This window comes from Falco peregrinus, chromosome 8, assembly GCF_023634155.1.
Source record: "Falco peregrinus isolate bFalPer1 chromosome 8, bFalPer1.pri, whole genome shotgun sequence".
In the NCBI taxonomy this organism is placed as follows: domain Eukaryota; kingdom Metazoa; phylum Chordata; class Aves; order Falconiformes; family Falconidae; genus Falco; species Falco peregrinus.
This window is the reverse complement of record NC_073728.1, coordinates 55,568,951-55,595,982: the sequence shown is the minus strand read 5'-3', so window position 1 is coordinate 55,595,982 and position 27,032 is coordinate 55,568,951. Positions and strand designations below refer to the sequence as shown.

At 39.8% G+C, this 27,032-nt stretch overlaps 1 protein-coding gene across 10 annotated transcripts in view; it reads right to left on the bottom strand.

The window, feature by feature from the left end:
• SFXN1 (sideroflexin 1) overlaps positions 1–27,032 on the bottom strand; it is a 47,313-nt gene that overhangs the window by 8,986 nt on the left and 11,295 nt on the right. For 3 of the 10 annotated variants that reach the window (XM_027778787.2, XM_027778786.2, XM_055812450.1), the window contains exons 1-9: positions 18,774–18,791; positions 13,307–13,481; positions 12,489–12,659; positions 9,750–9,848; positions 8,613–8,688; positions 7,422–7,507; positions 6,044–6,171; positions 5,475–5,524; positions 94–143 (exon numbers count right to left, since the gene is read on the bottom strand). In XM_027778787.2, the coding sequence (XP_027634588.1) occupies positions 94–143; positions 5,475–5,524; positions 6,044–6,171; positions 7,422–7,507; positions 8,613–8,688; positions 9,750–9,848; positions 12,489–12,659; positions 13,307–13,470 (824 nt within the window). In that variant the 5' untranslated portion in view covers positions 13,471–13,481; positions 18,774–18,791. Of the gene's footprint in view, positions 1–93; positions 144–629; positions 2,176–2,607; positions 3,875–5,474; positions 5,525–6,043; positions 6,172–7,421; positions 7,508–8,612; positions 8,689–9,749; positions 9,849–12,488; positions 12,660–13,306; positions 13,482–17,425; positions 17,444–18,773; positions 18,792–24,168; positions 24,186–26,236; positions 26,385–27,032 lie in introns of those variants that run through there. The other 7 variants (XR_008748448.1, XR_003552056.2, XR_008748449.1 and 4 more) reach the window with 7 other exon arrangements.

Here is a 27,032-nt window from a genome sequence, read left to right as displayed (position 1 = left end):
AGTCTTTGAACAAATCAGAAATATTGTTACTTTCTCCAAAAAAACCCTACAAGTCTCTCTTAATAGCATGCACAAGCCAAAGAAGTCACTTACCAGAATCCAACTAATCCAACTTGAATAGGAGCACTCATCCAAGGAAACCTCTGTTGAAAACAAACCACACGACAGTGAGCATGGTGTCTTTTCTTTACTGCTTGTATTGTAAGAGAGATTGCACCTAAAGATTCCTGGACATGATGAAGGCAAAACAATTACCAGCACACCTTAATGCTGAGCTCCAATCTGAGAGCTCAAGCTCTTTGAAAAGTAATAATTCCCAGTGATCTCAATGTTATCCTGAGTAAGTGTCCCTTAAACACTACACTAGGTTGTTGACTGATTTACTTACAACCTGATCCTGAGTACATGGGCCATTTCTTTGAGTCACACAAGCCCACGGTAGCTACCAACACAGGCAAAGGTTGGAGCGGTGCTGCAAGTGCAAGATGCTGTCACACTTCTAAGGGCACAGTGACTTTTGCAAGAGCAAGATCTGGTTACAGCTCCAACTGTCTATTTGGCTACATGAAATGGTTTTAACTTCCAGCTGGAGATTTACTTTGTGAGCAACAGCATGTGCAGCCACTAACCATAAATGAGAGGTGTAAAGGGAACACGTAAGTCTGCCTCACTTAGCCCATTTTCCTGTCTTATGAGTTGCTCTGACATGCAGGAACTTGCCCCTGTAGCACAGTCTGACACGCTCCAGCTCTGCAAGAGTTCACCTTTCGCTAAAGGAAAAAAGGGGAGAAGAACTGGGGAAACACCTGAGGAAGCAACGCATAACCTACAAATGCATTTTTAACATATTCCTCATTACTGCAACTTTTGCAGAACTTGAACATATGGCAAGAAATATGGTAAATTTTCTTGTAGGCCTTTAAATGATTTAGGAATCCACTTCCTTCCCATGTTAGAATTTTAGTTGTAATTAATTACTAAAAATAAACCCAGACCTGTTTAAATAACACTGCTGCAACGGCCTTCTGTTGCTGCAATAAAATCAGTGTCTGCAGTAAGTAGGACATACACAACTGCTGTGATAACAGGAAGTTGATTTGAAAACAAAACACCTAATGAGTTAAAAATCACATGTTAAAGTAGATTATGCTTTCAACAAAGATGGTGTTTTTTTTCTGCAAGAAGCATTTCTCAAGATATAGGAGTTAGAGGGGAAACTGGTGAAAAAAAGGTGGTTCTATTTGAGACTAGAAACAGAAAAAAGAAATTCAGGAAGCTCAGCAGGACAAATCTTCGTTCTAAGGAAGGTCACAGCAGTGTAAGAGGCATGGAAAACAAGCCTGTGTGGATTGAATTTTCTACAGAACCTGAGGGAGAAGAAATTATGTAGAAGATTGTTTATCTTTTTTTTTCTCCCCCCCACCCTGCCCCGAGTCAACCTGTAATCCAGAAATGAGTGCAGGAAGAACCGTGCAATTCAGCAATAACCTGCAACAACAGATAAATGGAAAAAGACAGCAACAGCAAGAAGGATAAAGGGTGAATGCAGCAGTGCTCTGCTGTTCTGGCATTCCACTAAACACACTTTCATTTGACTCTCAGATGAGATAAATTCATTCAAAGTACTTTATATTTTATATGCTGGGAGAGCTCATGACAAGAGACGGTGTGACTGACAGTGAAAGGGATGTAGGACTGTGGCACTGGTTGAATATTACATGTATCTGGGAACACGTCAAACTCCGTACTGCAAATGATTTCAGTCTCTGAGGAGATTTAAGGGAGAGGGTTGTTGCATGTTGCAGTATGAGTGTGGGACCCAAGATACTTCCAAACATGATTTTGTAACTGAAGAGACTGTTAGAGGTTATCATAAGAGTAATAGATGTTTTCATGCCTTTATCAGAGTGTGTCATTAATCTGAGAGAGAGTGAGAGGTGTTTACTAGTAAAGACAATACAAACAACATCTATTTCATGTGCTGGAACATTTTTTGCCAAGGAGGTACTTGATCTGAGTTACAGCCTTTATTTTTTAAGAATGTTACCACACTGAATTAATCAAGAAAGATGATGAGGTAAACTTCTAACAGTGGGAGGTCAATATTAAGAATTGGAGTTGTCCAGGAAACAATGTAAAACAATAAAGCAAAACTCAGATGCAGGCTGTACATCCCTACAAAGAGAGAAAATGGAGAAAGTACAAGACAGCAGAAGAATTTACTGTGTTAGAGAACTATCATTTCACTCTGGAAGAAGGCAGTTCCCAATGAATTAGGATTTAATTTCCAGATGTCTTTATGGCATCTTTAGTGGTTACCGCAAAGAGAGAAAATAGAGAAACGATAAGCAAACAAAATCCGTATTTTTTCTAACTGCTTCCTTTCATTGTTGGAACTCAAAATCTGTCAGTTTTCCTAGGCTAGCTATGCCTGCTTTAAAAAAAAAACAAACAAACAGAATAACTGAAATGACAGTTAAATTAGGAATGCAAGGAGGACTCTAAGGCATCAGACATTCAAGAATGATGCTTACAAAAAAAAAAAAGGCTCTCTGTTCTAGTTTTGAATACAGATTTTAGTTGCAGACTAAGAGACCCCAAGGTCACAGTCTTTGAGGCTGAGGGGGAGGAACAGGTGAGCATGAATGGTCATGATGGTACCAAAGACCACTGAGTAGTCACTGAAGAAATCGCTCATTTTTGCTGATCTGAAAAATTCACAACACCCTTATGTTGATTACACCACACAAAACCAACAGATACTTGTCTCCAAGGAGGTTGTTTTAAGGATATATAAGGAAATCTCTGTAATCAACCTGAATGTTAATACAGTGTGTAGAACAGGAGAGAAACAGTAGCTGAACCTGTAAGAGTAGTAATATAAATTAAAACTTCAGTGTTGATGAGAATTTTCAGAAGTTTCTATGAAAAAATAATTTCTTTCCTTAGGAGAAAGGTTACCTGTAATTAAAATAAATTATAAAATGCTGTGCCTCAGAGCAAGGTTGTTTATGGATCCTGCTGCAGCAGATGAAGTAACTTGGTTGTGTGAAGAGCTAGTCAAGTGTATGTTGGAAGGGATAATGAACACAGACATTATACAGCCTAATGAAGAACTTCTACACTGCATAATCGCATAAATGGCAGCCAAAGCCACTGCTAAAGCCTATAGCAGGAGCACATATATATAAAAAATATTTTTTCAAGTCAAGAAATACTCTTTTTCAGGCATGTGCTTGTGTTTTAAAAAAAACCTCGAGTCATTTTCTAGCAGTAACTTTTGGGAATATTGTTAATTCATACTAAATGTTACCATCAAAATGTCCTTGTGGAAAACAATATTGGAATATGGAGGATGAATACATTACTAATACATAACCTACATCTTATTTCAAATATCAGAACATGATAACCTGCTATCACTGAGACCAGCATTCCAGAAGCATTTCTTTCTCTCTTACTGCAGAACACCATTTTATTTTCTTCATTATTTCATAACCATTTGCCCGTTTTCTGGCCTTGTGTGTTAATAGGCTTTGACAAGCATACAAGAATTATTTTCAAGAGTGATGGTATGCGAAGCAAAGGCTAAGAATAATGAGTTAGTAAAGATGTGGATGGTGTTGGAGTAGTTCAAATGGGATGGTGCTTCTGAAACCTCAAGAAGACATGCAGAAGCTGCTTGTTAAAAATGCAGCTTATTGGTTTTAATACTATTCTCTACCAAGTGTTACCACTGACTACCTGCAGAGCAGTGTTTCACCTGAACTCACAGTCTTTGAGGCTGAGGGGGAAGAACAGGTGAGCATAAATGGTCATGATGGTACCAAAGACCACTGAGTAGTCACTGAAGAAATCGCTCATTTTTGCTGATCTGAAAAATTCACAACACCCTTATGTTGATTACACCACACAAAAACAATAGATATTTATCTCCAGACCCTGAGGATTGCTGCAATTTCTTCACAAATGTCATGAATCTGCCAGTTGATCTGATAGTGTTTGTGATATTTCTCTCATGTCAAATACATTTAATTTTTGCTTGAAATTTATGATTTTTTTTTTTGTAAACAACGGATAATGTTCTGGGTAACACATTCTCATGAACATAACAGTATCACAAGCTGCTTAAAGCTACTCTGCAAACAGGGTATGGGTCAAAAGAAATAAGCAATTAAGAATTAGCCAAATCAGCATAGGACTCGTTATGCTGCAGACAAATAGTGTGTTTGGATGTGCTGCAGTCTCATTTCTTTCAGGAGATAAAAGCAGCACACACTGACTTTCCCTCCAAAAGTCCAGCATTTCCTGTTTTTATATTCTGAGCACTAGTGTTTTTTGTTAACAAGGGAGAAGCGAAGCATTTCACGGAAAAACAGTTTTTAAAATTGGAAGACACTTGGGACCTCTTCCCAATGCCTCATTTATATATACAGAAGCACTTTCAAATGGTGTATGTAACTGGGTAATTAACTCTGCACAAGAAAAAAGAAAGGCAGAAATAATAAGAAATAGAATCTTAATATTTTAGAAAACTTTATCTTAGGCAAACAAATTCAGGCAACCTCCCTTGCTTGCCCTCCCAGTCCCTACCCAAACCACTTCTCCAAGGGAGGGTCTGGAGACTCAGACCATGTTTTCTTTTGGCTAGGTTTTTCTATGAGGAAGGAGACAGACTGCCTCCGGGTACCCGTGGGAACCCCAGGCTGAGACTGCCCGGAGCTACTTGGTAAGTAAATCAGTGATACCAGCTGGTGAAGATGAAACTCCCTTTACTGGTAAAGAATTATAGACTTCCTCATCTCAATATTATTTCTCTTGTGTTAGACAACCCTATAATTAATCTCATTATTGTTCTTTACCCTCTCATGTGCACACAGTGCATAATGTCGATTTAGTTTATATATTTACTAACACCAGGTGTTTGACTTCACACTACATTAGCATCAACAGAATACGCGACATAAGTAATCTTTGACAAAGTATGCTCATTCTATGCCTACTCTGCACTTGCTCATCCAGTAAATTTTAAAGGACCATTTTCAAAAGAGATTTTTACTATCATTATTGTTTCCAAAGTCAAACTGCTACTACAGCAGCTAAGCAAAGCCTCCTTATTGCTATCTTGAAAAAAAATAATTAAAATTTTCAATATTTTTTTCTTATCAACTGTATTCCAAGTCTCAGTACAAGGAAGGTTTATTTACTAGGAGGACTTCTGCATTTTAAGAACAATTATAAAAATAACAAAAAAGTTTATATTTTCTTAAAGTTATTTTACACTGTGATATAAAGAACCAAGCTATCCCTCTCTAAGAAAGGCATAAAGAAAGCAACAGCTATGAATCACGCTCTGCAGTGACGTCTTCCTAAGAGTGTTTGGGAGCCAAATATGAAGACTCAAAGTATTTCAAATTCATGAAAATACTAACTGAGTATATTAAATACATATACAAAGATTATCTAAGACTAACCTTTAAAAAGGCTCTCTTTTCCAATGTATTCATTATGAAGGGAGGAATTGCTGCAAATGAGAAAAAAAATTAACCTTGGAGGAAAAGACACTTTGTTTTAATTTTCTGTTAAAATTTACCAATACAATTTTCACATCCTTTTCTCATTCACTGAGCTTTCCTTTCACATTGCCAATTCAAGATACTGGATTGGTATTTACAGAGCTAAACTCTCCCAATTTCACATGTAACTAAACCTGAGCTCAGTACCCTGGCACTGGTTAAGGCACCTACTCTTCACTAAAACAATGCCACTCAAGCAGAATTTGCTACCATTCCTTTGCTACCTGTATCTTTTCTGCAAAAGCATCCCAGGTGCTTTTCTGCTGCACCTCAGTGTAACACTGTGGATGTTTTCACAGTAAGAAATGTACATTTCTCTGTGGAACTTCTTAACAGAAACGTAAAAGCTGCCTGCATAACTGTAAGACAATTTGGCCTCTGAGAAAAATCACTTATACAGAATTTAATCTCTCCCTCACATTACAAACTGATAATCAGGAGCTGCACATGACAGCAGCTATTCTTACCCATGCCAGGAGCAGCCATAAGAATCCTTGATATAACCACCTGGGTAATTGCCTGCTGAGCTGCTTTTGTTGATTCACCCAGTCTGTTTCCATTCTCATCCGTGATGGGGATTCCAAACTTGAGTTCCCTGTTGAACAGGGGGCAAAAATAAATCAGTGACTGACATGCATTTATTCACCTTTCCTGTCACCTCATCTTTGTCTCCTTAAAATTCTCAATTATAAGAATTATGGGTTTTCTTTTATTTCCCAAGGTAGCTTGTTTGTAACACTCCTTGGCACAAAAATTTCAAAGGGCAGAGAAAAGATCTGGGGTAAAATACTCTGAAAAGCAAACAGCTGAGTATCTGTAACAGCAATTGCTGTTTAAGCCTGGTCATGTGCATTCCAAGCAGGAAGAAAGGAGATGCGTTATTTCTGTAGTTCACAGAAGAGAGAGGTTCCTTCAAAAAGCAATTCAGAAAAGAGGAATTTTCTGGACTTCTTGGGAAGTAGTTTGTCCTTTCTGACAGACAACACCACAGGGAATACGGGAAGACTAGTTTCACTGAACTGAACCAGAAACCTTTGTGGAAATTCCCCTCTGGCATTCCAGTTTGAGTTTTCATTGCAACCACTAAGAACATATTTGAAAGTATAAATGGACACAGAAAACAAACTAAATTTCTGTAACTATTACTTTCTATTAGATCCTTTGCTGAAGTGCAGGGTTAGGTGTTACACTCACATACTAGGGAAAACTTCTAGGGGAAAGAGAAGCAGACAGAAAGGCAGATATACTGAGGACTGCCTTTATTCTTCTCATCATCTTTTATAAGAGGTAAAATACTACTATGGCTTGAATTTTATTGTTAATACAAACTTTAAATATTCCCTTTTCTGCCCATAACCTTGTGTTTATAAGGGGATGCTTTCCATTTGTTTTTCTCCACTTCTATTCTTAGTCCTAGTCAAAGCAGAATACACATGGAATCTTGTTTTTCAGAAAGTGCGTATTTTTGTAATCTCAGATGATTTCACAGAACCGCGCAGCCTGACTTCTATGACTACCTTCTGCATGTGGGATCTGAAGCTGCATTTTTGAAACGGCTGTATTTTTCCAAAGCGGAGTTTGTACTAAAGGGTCCATGTGATCAAGTTTCTGAGATCTGAGACTGAAGAATTCTATGGATATTTATCTGAAGAGAATGAGGATGTTCTATTTTATACCTGTCACAATCAATTAATCAACCAATCAAAACAAGATCATGCATGAGGTTTTTCCAATGTCCTGACACAAGCTAAAGATATATAATGTGCATTGTTTAGTAACATGCTGATCTAAAAACTCAGTAACATCCTTTCTTCTAGAATGAGTGATCTTTGTTCTTTTACCTACCTTTGTCTCATTAGTGGAATATTAATGCAGTTAGCAGCAGCAACAGCAGCAAAAGGAACAAACCGCCCTATAAGAGGTGAGACATGCTGTAAAACACAAAGAGAGGGGAAAAAAAAAGAAAAAAGAAAAAAATTTACACAATCATTTTCTTTCCTAATGGTCGTATTAAAATGCTTCTTGTGCTAATGATAGACATGACTTATTTCCTTTAAATTAAATTAAATTTAATTAATGCAGAATTAATTAAATTCCTTTAAATTAAAATTCAGTGCAAACTCACTGGTGGGGCAGAGGTAAAACAACAAACAAACAAGACAAAAGTCATAAATACTTCTCTCAGAGTGAGCAGTGGCAGGAGACCGGAAAAAACAATCTTAATTTAGTAGCATCACTGCAGAGAAGTGCCACCTCCTGATCATGCCCGTCAGCCCAACAGCAACATTAAACAAGCCTCAACTTTACTGTCTCTGCTGGCAAGGTCACAGCCAGCAACATCCATACCAGCTGCTTTGCATCTACAGGCACTGACTATGGAGGCTATGCATCTAGTGGCTTGTATAGTCTGAATTACTCTGCTTAGAATAGTCTCTCAAATAACTTCTCAATGCTATACCATTCCCAGTAGGCTAAAGCCGAAGCAGTGGGGTACAAAACACGTTCTTGTTGGTCTTTTTTTTCTTGACTGTGTTGTGCACTTGTTTAAATAATTTGAGTTTTCCGCGTGTAGAGAGAGACACCTCTTTACGAGTTCTTCAGCCAGTGTAATGTCCACGTTTGCAGAAGCGATACTGCACCTCAAAAACACACCTATACAGTTCACGGGATAATGAGTCTATGTTGCTCTAATTACATACCCACCCCAATTAACTTTCAAATACTATTAGATACTTTGACATATAAAAAAGAAACTGCAAAAAAGGTACCTTATTAGTTGCAGTTTGTATTAACAAAACACAAGGCTGTTTGATACATATATGAGGAGGATAGGCTGCTTGAAATACATTTAAAACCATCTACATGGGGCAAAAATAAGGTTGAGATCTAAAGAAGGGAGCTGCACAGGGCCATTGCAACTCCATGCTAGGAGCTGTGCACAACATGACACAAGATACACAGAAGAAGTGAGCTGTTAGCATCTCGACAGAACACCGAAGTCTAGTTAAGAATGGAAAAAAAAATAATCAGCGATACCTTTGTCAGTGCATTAAGTCCTAAAGCTGTGGCGACAGCACCTGTGGTAGCAGAAACATAGGCTGTTCCCAGCTGGCTGAAACAAAAATAAAAACGTTTGTGCATGCACAACTACATTTATCTCACTTTCAAAAAAACTTATGTTTTACACATGTAGTTATGCCCCCCCAAGAAATTAAGAAGTAGACCTTTCTGTGATACTGCAATAACATGTGGATGGAAGATTCAAATGGGACACTAAATTAAACACTTTTCTTTCACAGCAGTAAAAATCACATGCAAGCAACATCTTAACGTTGAATCAGGTTGTGCTGGTTCTGCATTGCTATCTGTTCAGCGTTTTCTCATGTGTCTGACTGAGCACCTTGAGGATTTAGTTCTGTATTTAATTTCTTAATTGCTTAAACTAATAAAATCAGTTTGGATTTCTAAGGCCATGTCTACAATCAACTGTACCAAAACGCACACAGGCAGACCAGCTATGCTGCAAACACCCAAATCCAACCCAATCTGCCCTGAAACATACTTCACATACTTCCCAGCTAGGATGCGCCTGTATATCCTTGAATCCACTATTTTCTCCCAGACATCTATAAGCAAGTCAGCTTCAAAACCAGAAAGTCAAGCACTGCAATCACATTTTCCTAGTCATGATTTCCAGCTTTCTGCACCTATTTAGACTCTCTCTTTGCCTTCAAGTAGAACTGAATACTGTGCAGATCAGTTCCTTGAAGGGTCGGTCCTCTTTTTTGTAAATAAGCACAGAGTGTGGTGGGCTGTACTGCAGGGCACGGATAGGATGGCACAGAGACACCTGAAGGTCCACATGAAATATCAGCTTAGAAATATCCAGGTATAACACCAAACCTCTGAGGTACTTTCAAATGGTTGACTGAGCCATGCAACACAGACTCCTATTAAATCCTACGCTTATGATCAAGGTGCTTAGGCTTATCTTTAATGACAGAAATGGAGTTCTCGCCTCTATCATTCCCAGGCTTCTCATCTGTGCATATCAAATAATTAGCATAGATGAAAAAACTTATCCCTCTACCATCTCCAACTTTAAAGCCCAACCATGTTCCAGTACATCAGAGAACAACTTATAAAGTCATCAGAAGTGGTTCAGTGTCTGACCTTACAGTAATCGGGGCATCACCGCTCCTGTTTGTGTAATTGACTATGGCATTGAAGGACTGGTTAATCCACTGCCAGAAAACCACCGCTGGTGTCGTTCTTGAAAAGAGAAACTATTATTATTATTTTTAGAAACACAGTTGAAAATGATGGCAAATGAAGAAAAGCCAGTGCAAGCAGTTATCGTGTCTTGATAATGAAAGTACTCTTAAGAATAGAACTCAAAAGCATGTAATTCAAAAGCAAAGTTCACTTGGGGTGAAGGGTTGTTGTAATAACAAAAGCATTAGGGCAAGCCTCTCTAAAAAACACACAGAGAAATATGAAACACTAATTTCTAGAATATATTTCCAGGGTTATTATAGCTTTACAGTCTGCTAGTTCTCTTTGGAAGCTCCATAAGTGACTGAGAGGCAGATTTTAGGAGACAGGGTTTATCCTCTCAGTCTTCAGAAAGCTAATATGATGCCATTGCTTTAATAAATCCCTGTGACATTAAAACATTCAGTCATGTGTAGAACTCTATTAAAAGACAATTAATTACAAAATGAAAAATTATTTTCATGAAAACATCTGTATGTTTAACAAGCACATGTACAGCACAGAAGTTAATCTGGTTCAGTACAGCATGAACCATATGATCAGTCATCAATTTAAAAAAAAAAAAAAAAAAAAAAAAAAAAAAAAAGAGAGCTCCAAGGAATCCTCATAAATTATGCCATGGCCAGTATGCAGACATTTTGTCTTTAGGACAAAGAGGTACTAACTTGTAAGCATGGGTGGTGGGCAGCGAAAAAATATATTCTGCTCAAGTTGCAGAGTTCCCATTTAACAAGCTAATGTGGTCCCTGTCAATATATAATCATAATAATTTTACAAATGGCTATGCTGGTAAGTAACAAATGCCAGTCAATTTGTTTCACAGTGTACAGGGCTGTCCTGTGGAGAGATGAATGCTTTTTCTCTCAAACTAGTAGTGTATCTAAATAAGGGGATGAACTTATGAAAAAGAAATCCACAAAGGACTATTAAATAAAACCCTACCTCTGGATCAGAAAGCTCCTGATCCACAAATACTTGGAGGCTAGGAGAATGTACCAGGGAAAAAGTGTTTGTGTACTCGGACCACAAACTGCCCCCAGTGCAAACACCGCTGAAGATTCTGCTCCTCCAGAATTTCAGTCAGGGGAACCATGCCCCCCAAAATAACAGCTGCTACTGAAAACTATTTCCCGCTAAGTAAAATAACTTTCCATAGGACTTTAATGCTTATACTTAAGTCAATTATTAAATAACACAGACAGCAACAAATTATTTAGTAACACAAGCAGTAACTGTAACAGGAATGTGGTTCTCACTGGAGGGCTGAGATGGAAACTAAAAGCGCTAAAGAAGAAACGGTAGTTGTACCAATGAAGGCAAAGAGGAGATGCTAGAGCAGAAGGTGGGTGTCTATCATGAGGCTTTGGTACTGATATGGGAAGATACATTATTTCTTTGCAAAATTGCAAAAAATTGATTTGAAAGCGTGTCCTTACTCCCTCTGGTTTCCAGTATCTGAATTAGATGCCAAAGTAACAGTGATAAACTGGCGGGATTTTTTTCTGTCACTATTGCTGTTCTTCCTCCTCCTTTCTTCCTGTGCACGTACAACTCTTCTCCTGACTCATCTCCTGTTCCCTTGCTACCAGTGTGCAGAGGATGTTAGGCCTGCTATAAAGCTTAGGCATGACTCACACTGCCTTACTGCACACCCCAGAGCCCTCACAGGTATGACAAGGAATTTGCTTCTTCCAGTGTCCAGCAATAACCAGAACACAGTGATGTGCAGTAAGATGGAAGCTACAGTGCATCATCTAAGGACATCTACACAATCCTGTCTGCACTGCTGAGGGTTTGGTCCAAAGAAACCAACATCTTCAAGGCTAATAAACAACCTAGGTTGTGTGACTACCAATAATGCAAATGTGCCCTAAGTATTATAGATAATAACAGGACATGCATAAAAGAGTAAGAAGTGCTTGTGAACGGGCAGCTGTACCGATGGTTTTATTCATATTCTTGACTGTTTTTTAAAACACACATGTATATATGCACCATTCAAAATAGCTGTGCCCTTCTGGAGCGCGAGTCAAGAATTTGTAACATCTCAGCATCAAAACCACTATTGTTGTTTCCTCTGAACCTCCCACCACTTCTTGCTAACAAAATATTGTGTCAGGAAAATATTTCTAATGTGGAGTCTACTAACAGATGATACTGGATTCTGCTGTGGACTTCCCTGGACTGGTGATTCAAGAACTATACAAGAAATGGAAAGATCAAACAGGAGCTGGAGAAACTTGATGACTGATGGACTGAAGCATATTGAGTACTCACTTGGCAGACAGAACATCCTACATGCCAGATCTTTAAGGTTAGAAATTCCCAGGTATCTCCTCCTCTTTGTCCTCCACACAGCACTCCTACACAGATGGGATTTTGGAACGTTCAACCTTCCCAGTTTGAGGAAAAGTGGGATGGTGATGGAGAGGGGCTAAGGGCTTATCTCACAACTACTTCTAGAGGAAACCATTAATAGTGTGAGAGAATGCAGAGAGAAAAGAGAAAAGGAAGCAAAATTTTACATTTAAAAATAATTATTATAAATCTTCTAAAATGCTCTTTGGACAGTAACATTGATTTTCACTTATCTAATTTGTAGACAAATGTTTTATGTGTTATACTGCCATCACTTACCTATAAAAGGTCATCATACAACCTGTGATAGTCATGTTCATGGGTACCTGAGCTGACATTCGGCCAATCAAGACCATTTTTTCACCAGTGTCTGGGTGAAAGGCTGAATCATAGATATATTTTGCTCTCCACAAGTCATCTTCTGTCAAGCCAGGTGCCACAATACCTTGTCTTGGGACAAGTTAAAAAACAAAACAAGACAACAGCAAAAAACACAACTGTTATAAAACACTGCAACCTCCAGTGACACATATGGCATCAGAGGATTTTGGGATGTTCATACTAAGTTAATCTAGCTTCATAATAAGCTTGTGGATTTTCAGCTTTTAAATGGACTGGTGAAATAAAAGGAATCAAAACTCCTGGCAGTGGTTATAGTGGCTGAGTCAATATATCCAGCACCACACTTACTCAAACCTGTACCAGATTTTACACCTAAAATGTAGAGCTAAAATCTCTGGAGTCATTAGCATGAAACTTTGAAAATTTACTTTGCAAGTATTTAAGAAACTTTTTTTCTCCCAAAAACATAACACCTAAGAGGCAGTTTTAAACTCTATTGTCATTATTACCTATTTTCAGAATTAGACAATTCTGTATTTCAGAATACTTAATAGGCGTTCTCAGATGACATAATTTCCCCATTCATTAGCAAATTTGTTTGTTTTTTTTAAAAAAAGTGTTTCAAGCTCCGTAATAAGAAGAAAGAGTGGTGCAATGAATAGAGAGTTTTAAATATTTCCTTTTAAATATATAAGCATGGACTCATCATTGAATGGACTTTTTGGGGCCAGCAGTGGAAGTGATCAATGCCATACCTGTAATCGTGCACTATTTTTCTTGCATTTTCCAGCTGGGCATCAGATAACAAAATATTCCGGGGGTCTGTTACAGTAAAGAAGTGACTGGCTCGTCCAACAAAAGTGCTTTGATCCCATCGGGGCTCCTTGATATTAATGTTTAATGGTATATCTGCTGACATCTTCAAAACCTCTGCAAAGAAAACATGAAAATTTGCAATTCAGAATTCCATTTATTTCATGATGTATCTATAACCTGCAAGATGAAAAGCAATTATACTTAAGAGTAAAAAACCAGAGAACAAACACCAAACAACTTGCAGAATGGAGGTTTAAAGGGGCAAGTATACATCCAGGAAGCAGACAATGTCAGATACCATCGTGGGTTTTAATGAGGTTGTTATCGATAGAAGTAATAAAGCAAGAACCTATTAGTTAAATGTTTATTGAAATGTTTCTGTGCCTGTTTCTCCAAGACATTTATATATTTCATTTTTGTAAGAGTATGAGCATCTGATTCTGAGGCAGTGGTACATCACATACATGTACAAATATCTGAGGATGAAGCAGATGTGAAGGAAGTATAGAAATTTATTAATAAATAGCTGTAGTAAAAACCAATATACTAATCAGAAGTGTGCTTTATTTCAGTGATGAATTAGTATTTGCTGAAAATATTGTCTTGAAGGGAAGGAGAAATTAAATATTTCAAGAGATGCCTGAAGAGCTGCTATAAAGTGCAGTGACAGAAGACGTATTTAATAAAAAACAGTTAAATTCTCTGGCATAGCAAAACAAAACAAAAATTAGGAAAACAAACCCGACAATTTATTTTTATAAATGTTGTTTCTCTAAATCCATGTTTTAACAAAACAGAGATTATATAATACAACAATTTCCTACATTATGAACATACAACCAGATCTCCTAATGATACTTCAAAGGTGGTTCAAGAACTACAATGAAGGGCACTGAACTAACATTTATGGGGCTTAAAGCCCAGAAAATTAGTAATTACTTCAGGATAACTAAGTTTACTTCAACATCTAATGACAGAAGGACAGTCTCCGCATAGCACGAGCTATATGAACTTTAACTTTAAGAGAAATTTCTGCAACATATTCAATAGCCAGTTAATTAAAAAAAAAAAGCCGCCCTCCAAATAATGTTTATAATTCAAATGGCTGAAATAAATTTGATCTATAAAAACACAGATTATATTTTTTATATGCTTAGGTAATAGCATTTCTATGCTTAGGTAATAGCATTTCATCCGTTTTAATAGGAAAAACATCATCATTATGAGGACAACTGATACATGATGGTGTAAGTTGCCGCTGAAGTGTATTTTCATCCTAACTCAAGAACACCATAAAGTGTTTTTTGACATTTTGGTCAGTTTAATGAAACTTACATGATGTAGAACAGGAAAACAAAAATGACAAAAAGAAAATAACTAATTGTGTAAAGTGTCCCATCATAAAAAAAAAAAAAAAAAAGTGACCTTCATGGGGAAAAAAAGGAGAGATCATTCATGAAATCTGAAGAAGCTATTGCCCCTCTCTCAAATGTAATTATGATCCTTCTCTACCTCAAGTCCAAAAACTTAGAAGTCTTTGGAAAAGTAAACTTCTACAGAAATAAATGCGTAAGTTTTCCCATCTATAATAACCAATCCTAAGCAACAGGAAGGAGAAGGAAACTAATAAATATTTAAAAGACACTAATAAATATTTAAAAGGCATTTCTAGTAAAAAACCCCCTATGTCCCAAACCCCACCAAAGTCTGTTCTTGAAAATAAGCTAAATCAGCTCATAGTTGTACAAGATTATATATCTTTGTAACATCTCTCACATGAAGTCAATTTCTTAACCAGTTGAGGACTCCATAAAAATTATTCTGCCTCAAACCACTTATTAGTCAGAACTGCTCTTAGAATGGGAATTATTCAGTGAAAAGACTGTCTTCCCTGCATTTAACCAGACTTAGTATTTTTATGCTTAGGTAATAGCACAAGCATGAGTCTTATTTAGGATGCCTGTGGTTTTTGTTACTTTAAGACAGTGAAAACCTAGTGGCCACGTACTATATTATGGTGTACCGTACAAACCTTACAGGAAATATTTGATTTTCTGATATATCATCTGCCAGGAAGAACCGCCAATAACATTCAGCTCAAATTCTTCCCAATGTTACATGTGCTCGTGAAGTCAACAGAAATTGTGCAGGCATAAGCATGATGGCACTGAGCACCAGACACAGCTGTAAAGCTGCAAAAATACGGTTGCAAAAACGCAGAGTAACTGCACTATACATGAAGATAAGCAATGTTTAAAGAGGATTTGGCAAGTACATTCTACTCAGCACTGCTGAATGTTCGTGGCAAAGTCCCACATGTGGTAATGAAAAAAGAACAGTAACCTACTGCAAGGACACCAAATTTTGAGAACCCAGAATGGATTAAATAATAATGAAAGCTTGTCCTTCACAAACACAGCACGATTAACAGCTGAATTATCACAATGTCATATTTCAGCTAGTATTATTAAATAAGTTTGTTAAAACTTATTAGAAAACCCTAATTTGGTACCACTCAATAAAAATGTCCTTTTGTACATTCACTGGTAACTAAAGTTTCTTTAAGTTAAATCAGCTTCTATTAAAACCCCAAGGAGTTTGTTTTCATCAAATGAAAAACCAAAAGCAAAGCATTTAGGAAGTTTATGTATTATTTTTATGCTTAGCTTGTATTATTTATGATAGAATAGTGAAAGAACAAAAGCATTAAATAAGAAAGATCTTTGCTTTCCACCAGACTCAAGCTTGAACAAATAATCTTCAATTCTACAGAACAGATTATTGCATTTTACACAAGCTAAGTCAATTTGGTAAAAAAATCGCACAAGAATTATAACTACACAGTTATTTCTTTGTCCTGCTCTCTAAAACTTCCTAACATCAGGAGAAACTCAGAGGTGCACTGGCAAAGATAAGCTGTTTGCAGTGTAGAGGGCAATAGCATAAAACCAAGCTGTGTTTCTACAGATACTGCTGAATTCTGGATAATTATGAACTGACAGCACAGGCTGCAGGCAGGATACTAGTAGGATTGCTTTTGCTTTTTCCTGATAAACTGTATTAAGAGCTTAAATGCTCAATTAATCCTTTCCAGACAAATTTTAAATTCCCAGTTTCTACTCCAAGTCATCACGTGCAAGGTCGTTTCAAAGACTCCTAAATCAGTATAAACTCTCACAGCTTTTATTGCAGTTAATACCCACCAGCTATTTGAAAAAAGCATAAATCATTTGAATGCTTGGATAAAGGAAAATATACTGAAGCACCCCCAGAAAAGGCACTGTTAAAAACATGTGATCATCTGAAATAACAAGGCCAGGGTTTTCTGTACCTCTCTCCATCCAATGCAGCGTTCTTTCTGTATTAATATGTGAATTCAGAACAAATGACAGCACAAAGCCAGCTTCCACTAACAAAAACGAAGGAATTTTATGACCAGCACCAATCTTACCGAGAACTATGCACACCGAGCTGGATTTACCCTTTTCTCACGAGTTAAAAAACTGTTCACTTGGCACTGACCCCAACCAGCAGCTCTGAACCCCCAGGTGCAAGGAAGGCTCCCATAGCGCGGCATCTTCTCTCCCATCAGGTATGTACCACATGGGATATGAGCTATGTGCTGCAGTGAAGTTATTGCCTAATTTTGGCTTAATACATTAAAATGGTACCATGAGGTGCCACAGAAGAATATGCTGATTGTATTTGGTGAATGTTATGAATATTTAAAAGCTATTAGCTCTGTAGTGGTTTACCTGTTAAGGAGGCGACCCACTACTGCATAGAAATAGCTGCCAAATGTGTGCTTCAATGATTACAATGAACATTGATAGATTTGTTTAATATGATTAGATCCGACCCACTGAATACACTTTCTTGCTCTTTCATTACATCATTTTTCCCTAGTGGCCCTCAGTTTTTCTTTGGTACAAGAGATGTCAAGAAAAACATACTGTTCCAAAGGCCTGTTCATGTATTAAAATTTGCAGTCATTGTCTCAAGTAAGTAAGCATAAAGCAAGTACATAAGGAGCATCAGCACCTGCTGCTCCAACTTACCGTAAATCTAGTCATGATTCAACCATCCTCAGATCTTAAAGTTTCACCATCAAGTTAGGGAAGGTCCTAAGGCTTACCCAGAATACTAGAAGGGTAATAAATGTAGTACAGTAGGGGAAAATAATATTTTCCTGCTCCTACCACTCCCATTTCTCTCACTGTTAAGTTTGTTATTGTACAGCACTTTCTATTAAGGTCTTTATTATATGCTGAGACAGGATTTCCCTACAGTGAAACAATAAATCTTAAAAACTTCCAAGAAAATAAGGTGCCATAGCAATATTTCATTTACTAAGATAACCTTGAAGCATGAAGGCTTTTGTATCAGAATTATAAATAACTGACATTTGACCAGTAAAATCTAACTCTACTTCTTTTTGCAGCTTATTTCAAAGACAATTAGAGGTGTTACCAGCTTTTCAGAACTGCTAAGAGCATCCTTCTCCCCACATACAGATAAAAGAAACAGACAATTAAATAAATAGTTTTACTTGGCTTGAGACCACAGGTCAAATCACAAATGACAGCAGAACTTAGACCTCCTGCCCTGTGCTCTAGGTACTGCTGATACGGCAAGATGCAAGTTATTATTTCACAAAAGTAATGTTGAGAGATGGAAAGGTGCTGGGTAAAAAGCAGAGTATTCATCCCTTGGTTCCAGCTAAACATTCCTGTCTTTCTATTCCATGTTCCTGTTTGCTGTAAGTACTTCCACAGTTATGAAAGTTTAAAACACCACAATGTGGAGACTCCTGTGGATTAGTAGGATTATTTTCAAGTGACACATTTCTCAACCAGCCATGCTGCAGAATGAACACAATCATGGAAATAAAGACGGACTCTGGACAGATTTGGAGAACAGAGTTCTCATGCAGAGTGTCTGAACAGAAGATGCTCCTTAGGTTTCTTTTCCCTTTCTTAGTACTATACCATTAAAGAAACCCTCCCATGAACAGGGATATAGTGTGAAAAAAACATCTTCTGGTCTAAAATGGTAACTGCTGGTTTTGCATAGCAGTACCCTATGAAAGCAGGGTGAACTCACTAAAAAAATATTTTCCACTAAAAAAAAAAATAGATCTGTACATTAGAGCTGTTAAGTTGTTCTATGAATGCTTCCCCATTGGTATATTATTTGTAGGAAAGTCTAAGTTTAAGTATTTTTACAATTAAATTTTTGGTTTCATTAAGGAAGATTAAAAAACTGGTTAGGATAGTTTATGTTAATCTGTTTAAAGCTGTATAATGAATGCTTAACAAAGTAGACCATAAATAGAAGCTCGTTTCTTTCTTTTCACTCTGATCAGCATATATACTACTGGGTTGGCTGTGAATTGTTTTTACATACTTATGATAGCTCTGTCCACAAAACCAAGTTCTTTAGCAATATGACATCTAAACATCAAGGATCTGCCTTCATTGCAGATGGTTCATGGTTCAATTCAGGATCATTTTACTTCATTTCATTTAGCCTACCCTGGCAAAGGTGGATCTACAGGAAACCGAAGACTTACCACTTTCACATCCTACCTTTATCCCCTCTCCACTTGATCTACTGTGTCTGTGTCTGCTCTGATGCTCCTTGAACCATGTGTGCTGATAAAACTTACTACCCTAGCAGAAAACTAATGCAGCAGAAAGAAAAGAGAGGCCAGCTCAGTCTCCTGGATTAGTATGTTGAACAGGCACAGCCGAAGGTCTGGGAGCATAAAAAGTCTGCACTGCTGTGCTCCTTCAACAGACTAACCAGTGACCACCTTGGGTTACCATTTCACTCAAGTTCAGGATCTGCAGGTGCAGGAGGAGCCAGGTGTAATGCAAATCTTGATGCCTAGCCTTGTATCTGTAGGGAAGACAACAAACAAGAAACATAAAGCACAGATAATTTTAAATGTTTCACCTTGCCAGAGTCATGAGACTGAAGGTTTGCATTACAGACAAAGAAAACTGCAAGGTGGGTGCAAGAGAGACCTAACTTGTTGTAAACTGGAAAAACTCCCAGTCCTTGTGTGTCTACATAGCGAAAAAAAGGTATGATGGTAGGATGAGCCAGTATGATCTAAGTAGTAGGGGTAAGAGTAGCCTGGGTGGCTGTCACACATGCTAGCAGAGTAAAAGTACCCCCAAAGCAACACAGAACCACTCTGGTTGCCAGCACAAGGTAACACTCCTGTTTCCATGCCTTTCTCGCTGCTGTTACCCATGCTAGCCAGGCCAAGCCAGCAGAACCATGTCAGCACATGCTTTGGTCTCTTCCTCCTTGTAAATCTACCAAAAAAGGGTTAGTGCTTTAGCAGCAAAAAGCAACCTAGCAGGAAAATGGAAAACATACATTAATGGAGGATCCTTGGCACGTGCTTCGATTAAATTATTTCATGCTTGAAATAATTGTGTTTAGAAATACAGCAACAGAAAACATTGACTTCAATATTACTAATCTTTAAATAAAGGACAGTATACAGCCTCCAATCCTGCATAGGGTGGGTGGGTGGGACAGGTGTCCACCCTGCAAAAGATTAGATCTCATGCAAAAAAGGATTAAAACTTTAGGTGACAGCTATTTAAGTACACAAAAACATTTTCTTCTAAACAATGCAACTGACATAATTGACTTGCACTTTAAGAATATACATAGGAACAATGCTGTTCTAAGTAAGTTTAAAATCAAAACCAAAAAGACTGTGGGCAGGGATAGACCACTAATGCCCCTAGAGAAGGAACAGATGTCATACAAACAAGAGAGTTCAGATGCTGGAATAAATAAAAAAAAAAATCAGACTTGCAGTGAAGTAAAAAAGGATGCTGAGTTTGCCAGTCTTGGGACTCTGAGCCGTCGATGTCTTCCTGTAGTGCCTGTCTAAGGGAACCAGTGAATTTCTATCTTGAAAACTTACAAGTTTAAATAAAAGCCCCACCTCTTGTATTAAAGAGACTGTATGATGCTACTCATGACTTACCAGCCCTATTAGTAAGTGCTGAAAAGGGAAATAAATCCCATAAAGCAAAAACATAAGCCAATAAAATGCCTATGTACTTCAAAGGGATCCTCTTATAAAACAAAATGCCCAACTATAAAGTAAAAATGGTGACTGTGCACAAAATCAGTTTCATCAATATTTTATCCAACAGCCATGCAGTCATCATCATAAACGGTACAGCTTTTTAAAAATATTATTTTGATTTAAGCAGTGAGACTGTAAACTGCAAGAAACAGGTACAACACCCTCACAATTTAACTTGCTGCAACAGTATTTTACCTAGCTGTCACCTGAATTTTCAGATACAATTTCAGAGGGGTGTTGCTGTTCACATAATCCATTCAAATACTCATTAACAAAAGCACTGTAATAAAGCTATTTAAGATTTCATTATTATTTTTAACTACAATGCTTTCTCACATTCAAGATCAGGTTGGACGGGGCTCTGAGCAACCTCATCTAGTTGAACATGTCTCTGTTGATTGCAGGGGGCTGGACCTGATGACCTTTAAAAGTCCTTTCCAACCCAAACTACTCTGATTCTGCACCTTCAGTGATACAAATCTCGATATACATTAAGCATGCCCAACATTTAATTTGTCATTATCCACAATAGAACTGTGTAAACAAAAAATAAAGTTAAATCAATCATAAAATTTGAGTTAAATCAAATAAAAAATAAATTCACCTGAACCCTGAGATAAGTAGAAAGTTTGCAAAGGGACTGGAAAGTAAATGCACAAATCCTCTCGAACAAAGATAAGAATATTTGCTTTGTTACAGTCAACTAATGAAGGCAAACTTCAACAACTACCTAACACTTAATTGCCTATTTATCAAACATCCAAATTTATTGTTCCCACACCTGTTGCTATTCAGTAAGTACCAACAGAGGGGAGACCATCAGTGAAATAGGACAAACCTTTGAATCAACAGCACCTAAAATTTTTAGGTGGAAAGGGAAGCAGCAAAACTACCCTATCTGATCCTGAAATAGCTCCCTTCCCCAAACAACTCCATTAACAGAGCATTTGGGAAACAACATTAATTTTAGAGAGCCTTAAGTTACTGTAATAATCCACACTGAAATGTCACTTTGAGGTCATGTTCACATGGGAGGCTCGGCAGTAACGTGAAGGATAAGAGACAACATCATAACACAGTCAAACAGCTAACATCTATCACGGAAAATATGCAGTAAGGAAGGAAATAGTATAAATATTTGGTGTTTCAAACAACAGATCAGTTAGAAAGGTATTTAATAGAACCACTTGTACCTGCAAACCCTGAAGCTGGTAACAGTCCACACTAGTAAATTAAACCAGCAATACAGAAGGGACTATGCTCTCTGGCACATTCATATTATCAAACCCTTTCAGCTTCCAGACTAGCGCGGCTGTGTCCAAACCGCCCATGGAGAACGGTAGCTAAATCCTCCCTTGTGCTGCCAGATTGTCTGGGTAAGCATCAGCTGTCCTGCGCAAAACCGCTCCATGCTGCGCTCCAGCAAGTTCACAATACGGGGGACTGCGTTCCTGTGACTGGGAACATATTTTGCCATTTGTTTAGCTCCTCAGCACTGACACAGAGGTTTGACTATCCATGTGTTTCACACTGTGGCTCTTCCTATGTACCAAGGCATATTTTCAGAACCATAACTGCGATCATGTGTTCATAAAGTTTTTCATAAACATATGACCGTCAAGCTAAAAAGAAATGGCCATGGCTTGCCATGTACTTGGCACCAAAAGTTGAGCTGCAGACATGGTTGTGTAGACCGGAGGCAATTAGATGTGATGATACAGATGGCAGATCACAAGAGTGGACACCGCTGTGTCAAACTGCACTTCCCAAGTGCTTTAAAGCAAATCTCACCGCCAGCCCCTCCTCTACCGCTCTCTCACCAAATCCCCCTGCTGCTGCCTCCACATCTCTCTCCCCAGTGCCCTCCCAGCCCTAGCCATCAGAAAATAACAAACTAAAAAGCAAGGCAGAACTCACTAAGGTCTTTGTTTATCTGAAGAAAAACTCTCAACTCCCAATTTTTAATAACCACCTACAAAAGTTTTTATTTTAAATCCGTAATTCTTTGACTAACTTTTTCATCTTGTGTACTTTCAGTCCAAAAGTGATATCGAACTCAGCTGGAAGCCCCAGTACCAAGCACACTGAAATTTCTTGCCCTCTCTGATAAGATGGAATCATCTGCCAGTCCATGACCTCTAGTCTTTAATACTAACATTAACTGGAAGGAAAAAAGAGGGCTTAAGAACAAGCAAGAGTGGCCTCTTAGAAAATAGCTACATAAAAACCAGCACAAAGTCTGATCAACAGTTTTAGTGCAAAGGCTACCTTTAGATTTGCCATAGAATCAGCAATAGCAGAAGACCTTAAACCTTGTTCAAAGGTCAACAACAGCAGTTGCAGCAATTCTACAAAATGCAGATTCAGGAGTTGTCAGGAGTTCAACTCTGCTGTTTCTTTTCAAAGTTCATGTTTTAAACATCACATTGAAGGTCATATAACCACTTTTCAAACCAAAGCAGTAGCCAAAAGAGCGGCAATGACTGTTTAATTTATTTCAGACAGTAATGTACCATGCAATTTTGAACAACCCAGATCACTTATTTTAAATGCTGTTGCATGACTGAATTATCCAGATAAGCACATGATCTGGGAAATCCTGGGCAACTTAAACCCATGCCACAGTGCACGAATGATGAAAAGCAGCTTTGCTACCTTCCTTGGAACCATTTATATTTTCTTACGTTACTGACAACTTATGTTTTAACCCAGGTCTTGAAAAAAATCCACCCCACCACTAAGAAACTTAATCAGGTATGTCATTAATTTTCCCAGTATCTTAAGCTAAAACTGGGAACAAAGCAACAGAAAAAGAAATTTCTTGATGGTGTTAATTGTGAACCCAATCCTCTATGTCTGATCTCAATACACATGTTTAAAGCTAGTCACTGTTCCGCATCAAGAAGCACCCCAAATGGCAAAGCGTCCATTTCCTCAAGAGATATTTAGGTTGCCAGGAGTGAGACATTATCAGAGAAAGTATTTGTGAAAGAAATTTGGCTGAGAACTCCCTGAGAAGCAGGCTTTCCTCAACAGATACAAACACCTAAGTTCTCTGGAGTGAGGATCCTTCGGCAAACTTCCTTAGACTGGGTGCCAGATAGGGTATCGCCTAACCCTCTATACAGAATTTTCTGTTGCTTTTTGGTTTTATAGGGGCTGGAGGCCAGATTATAGCCTCTTGCACCTTCCCCTACCAAAGTGGACTCTATTAATGAGAAGCAACCTTTCACCTCTCTTGCATGCAATTTCAGAAGGTCAGCAAGAACTGAGCTGGGGGAGGGAGAAGTCTGAAGAGCAGTCCATGTTCAAAAGCAGTGCAGACATAATTGTGATAATGAACATTACAACACCTCACTTCTTGGCGCCCAATTTCCAAACCACAACCTCCAGTCCTCCGTGACAAAGCATGGGCCACACTGGGTACTCAAGGTTAAGAGGGAATTCAAATCAGCCTGCATACAGGAGCTCTAAAATGCTCAAAGAAAGGTGTAACCTGTACAGTGTCTTTTACCAGAGCTTAGATCCCCAACTTCAGGTGATGTAAAGGTGCTCAGGTCAGATCATGATTCACAAAATCTCCTAGAGACAACTAAAAGTTACTTTTTTGAAAAATGAGAGCAAGCCTTTCCTCTGAAAGCCCAGCAAAAATAGAAGGTAACAGCAGTACCTCTTTCTTACCAGAATCCTAAGAATAGGAATAGTTCAAAAGTTAGAGCCAGGTGCTGCTGAGAACCTTTCATGTGCAGATCCACTGGGAGAGAGAAAAAAGATTTGACACACCTGGGCCCCAGATCTCCATTCTTCACAGCAGCCCCCTAACAGCCTGATGTCCAGCTGTCAGTGCCCTGTTCTGGGAAAAGAGAGATGCAGGCTGGAAAATCCTGAGGCTGGGAAAAGTACCTGCTGCTTTAAGACGGGGGAGAAGAACAGTTTCTCTTCTTCCTCTGACATGTTTATAAACCAAGGCTACTTATTTGTTTTTACAGAGCTGAGTTCTTTTGAAGCACTTCCCAAGCTGCTTTGAAAGAGACATGCTTAGGGATCCTGGTAGGTCTCTTTATTCTCAAATAACACACTGGCCCTTTTTGGAGCTCCTTTGCCTGAACGAACTCAGATTTTTCTTTTCCACAAGCAATGCCCACGACAGCAGCTGCTCTGCTGGCTTAGGAGAAAAGACAGGAAATCAATTATGCTCTGATTAGTAAAAGGTTACCTATTGTACTTTATAATTACAACATGTTGGCAAAGCAAGAACAGAAAGGCGAAGCCAGCAACTACCCATATTTTAATTGCTCTGGCAAAGACAAGAACACAATACTTCAGGGATGTCAATCATGGCAGTATAATTAATTCAAATGAGAAGCACTGATAGTTTTTTACAGGAAGAAAGCATTTTTGTGTGATGGCAGAAGAGCACATATCAGACCCACCGGGGTCAGTAAGCAATGGTATTCCTCTATCTGCACTACATTTGCTATCACAGTTTGAAAGAAGCAGCCCAGCTGATGACTGGGAGAAGTATGATGCAACGTAGCAAATGTTAACGAAGCCACTGCCAAGTTTTCTTTCCCAAAAGCAGCTTCTACCAGCAAATATCTATTTAAATCACAAAGAAAAAAATAATCTTTGTCTGCACTATGATTTTTCTATATGCAATCATAAAAAGAAACTGAATGCTGGAAAAGGCAAATCGTGGCAACACTACATGATATACATGATACTTTTTTTTTTTTTTTTGCTTATAAATGTACGTCCCACTTGTAGCCTAGCAACAACAGCAGCAGTCTGTGTCCAAGGGATAGAGCCTGCTGCTGGGGCTCTCTCCTCAGCACCGCAGCCATCTTTGGCGTGTCACTTGGCCAGGGATTTCACCATTCCCCACCAACGCTACCTCCAGATGTTCGCTACCTCCAGATGTTCAAGGTTGCTGCAGCCAGCTCAGCCATGTCACCTTCCCACCACCACCTCTTGTCCCATCGCACGAGGTGTATATCACAGACACACGTCACCTGTTCACTTTGTCCCTTCATTAGGAAAATAAAGCCACTTTGCTAAAAAGGGTTAGTGCGCGCCCATGTTTTATTTCAGTCCTGACTGCTGCAAGCTTGTCTCTGCTCCTTATTTTTTAACTCTCCCTTGGTAAACTGAAGTATCTGGCTCTTCCCAGGCATGTCCATGGCCCTCCTCTGTAGTTTCTCAGTATTCCCTATATCTTTTCCTGACAGGATGCATACCGGTGATTTTTTAATTGCACATCGGTACAAAGCCAGCCTTCCGCCCCCTCACCCGCTCTCCTAACACCCATTGCAATCACAATAAATCATTCGCAATGCGATGAATTAAAATCAATAATCAACACTCACAACAATTCCAAACCCCTGCCTCTGGCTACCAGGTGCCTGCCCCCGCGGCACCCGGGGTGCTCCCCCCGGGGCTGGGCGGCGGGGCCTGGCACTGCCGGTGGCCGGGCGAGGGGACACCCGCTGGGAGCTGGGGAGACACAGGGGCTGGGGCGCCGCGGAGGGGCCGGGGGACACGCGGGTCAGGGCCTCTGCGGGGGGACAGGTGGCAGAGGGCTGCGGGCCCCTGCCGAGGGGCCGGGGTGACCCGCGGGGCGGGCCTGCGGGGGTCGGCGGGAGGTGACCCGCGGGGCTAGGCCGCTACGGCGCCGGCGGTGACACGGGAGCTGGCTCCCCCGCCCGCTCCCCAGCCCCGCGGGGACCCCGGCCGCGACCCCGGTACTCACCGCGCCGCCGGCTCCGCCGCCCCTGGCCCCGCTGCCCGGAAGAGGCTCGCTCGGCGCCGCGGGCGAGGGGCCGGGGCAGGCGCTCGGGCCGCCCCGCTCCGCTTCGCTCCGCCCCGGCGGGGCAGGGCCGGGCCGCCCAGCGGGGGGCCGCGGTGCCGCTGGAGCCGGCCGGGGGCCGCCTGCCGCCCCCCGGCCCCCCGAGGCCCTGAAGGGCGCCCGGTGTGACCCGGCAGCCCCACAGCCCGGGCCCTCTCCCCGCCCCGGCGCGGCGGTGCCTGCGCCGAGCGCCCCGGGCAGCGCGGGCGCAGTTCGAGCCCTGGAATTACTTTTCTAGTTAATGGAAGAAAATCTGTCGGGAAGATCCCCGGGTCGGGGGGGGGGGGGGGGGGGGCTGGGGCTGGGGGCAGCGGGCGGGGGAGCGGCCCCGGCAGCCCGGGCGGGGTCGCTGCTGGCTCCCCCGTTACCGCCCCCGCCGCCCCCCCCAGGGCAGGGACAGCCGGCGGCCGTCCCTGGGAAACCACAGGGAAAGGGCCCTTAGAAAAATAACCGACTCTTAGGACCTAATCCTGAAAAGGGAATAAAAGTAATAAAGCGATGCATTCCTCTGAAGTCCTTTCCAGCTAAGGAGAACTTGCTTGTGCACGGTGCCTTTAAAAATGTCAAATAAACACGGGTCCTTGTTGTTGGAAGGCTGCGAACGGCTTGCTTTCGGAGCATTTCCTTCCTTCTAGTAATTATGGCCAACCCACGTGTTAGAGCATCCAATAGCTTCTGCGTTTGGGATTACTTGTGCAGT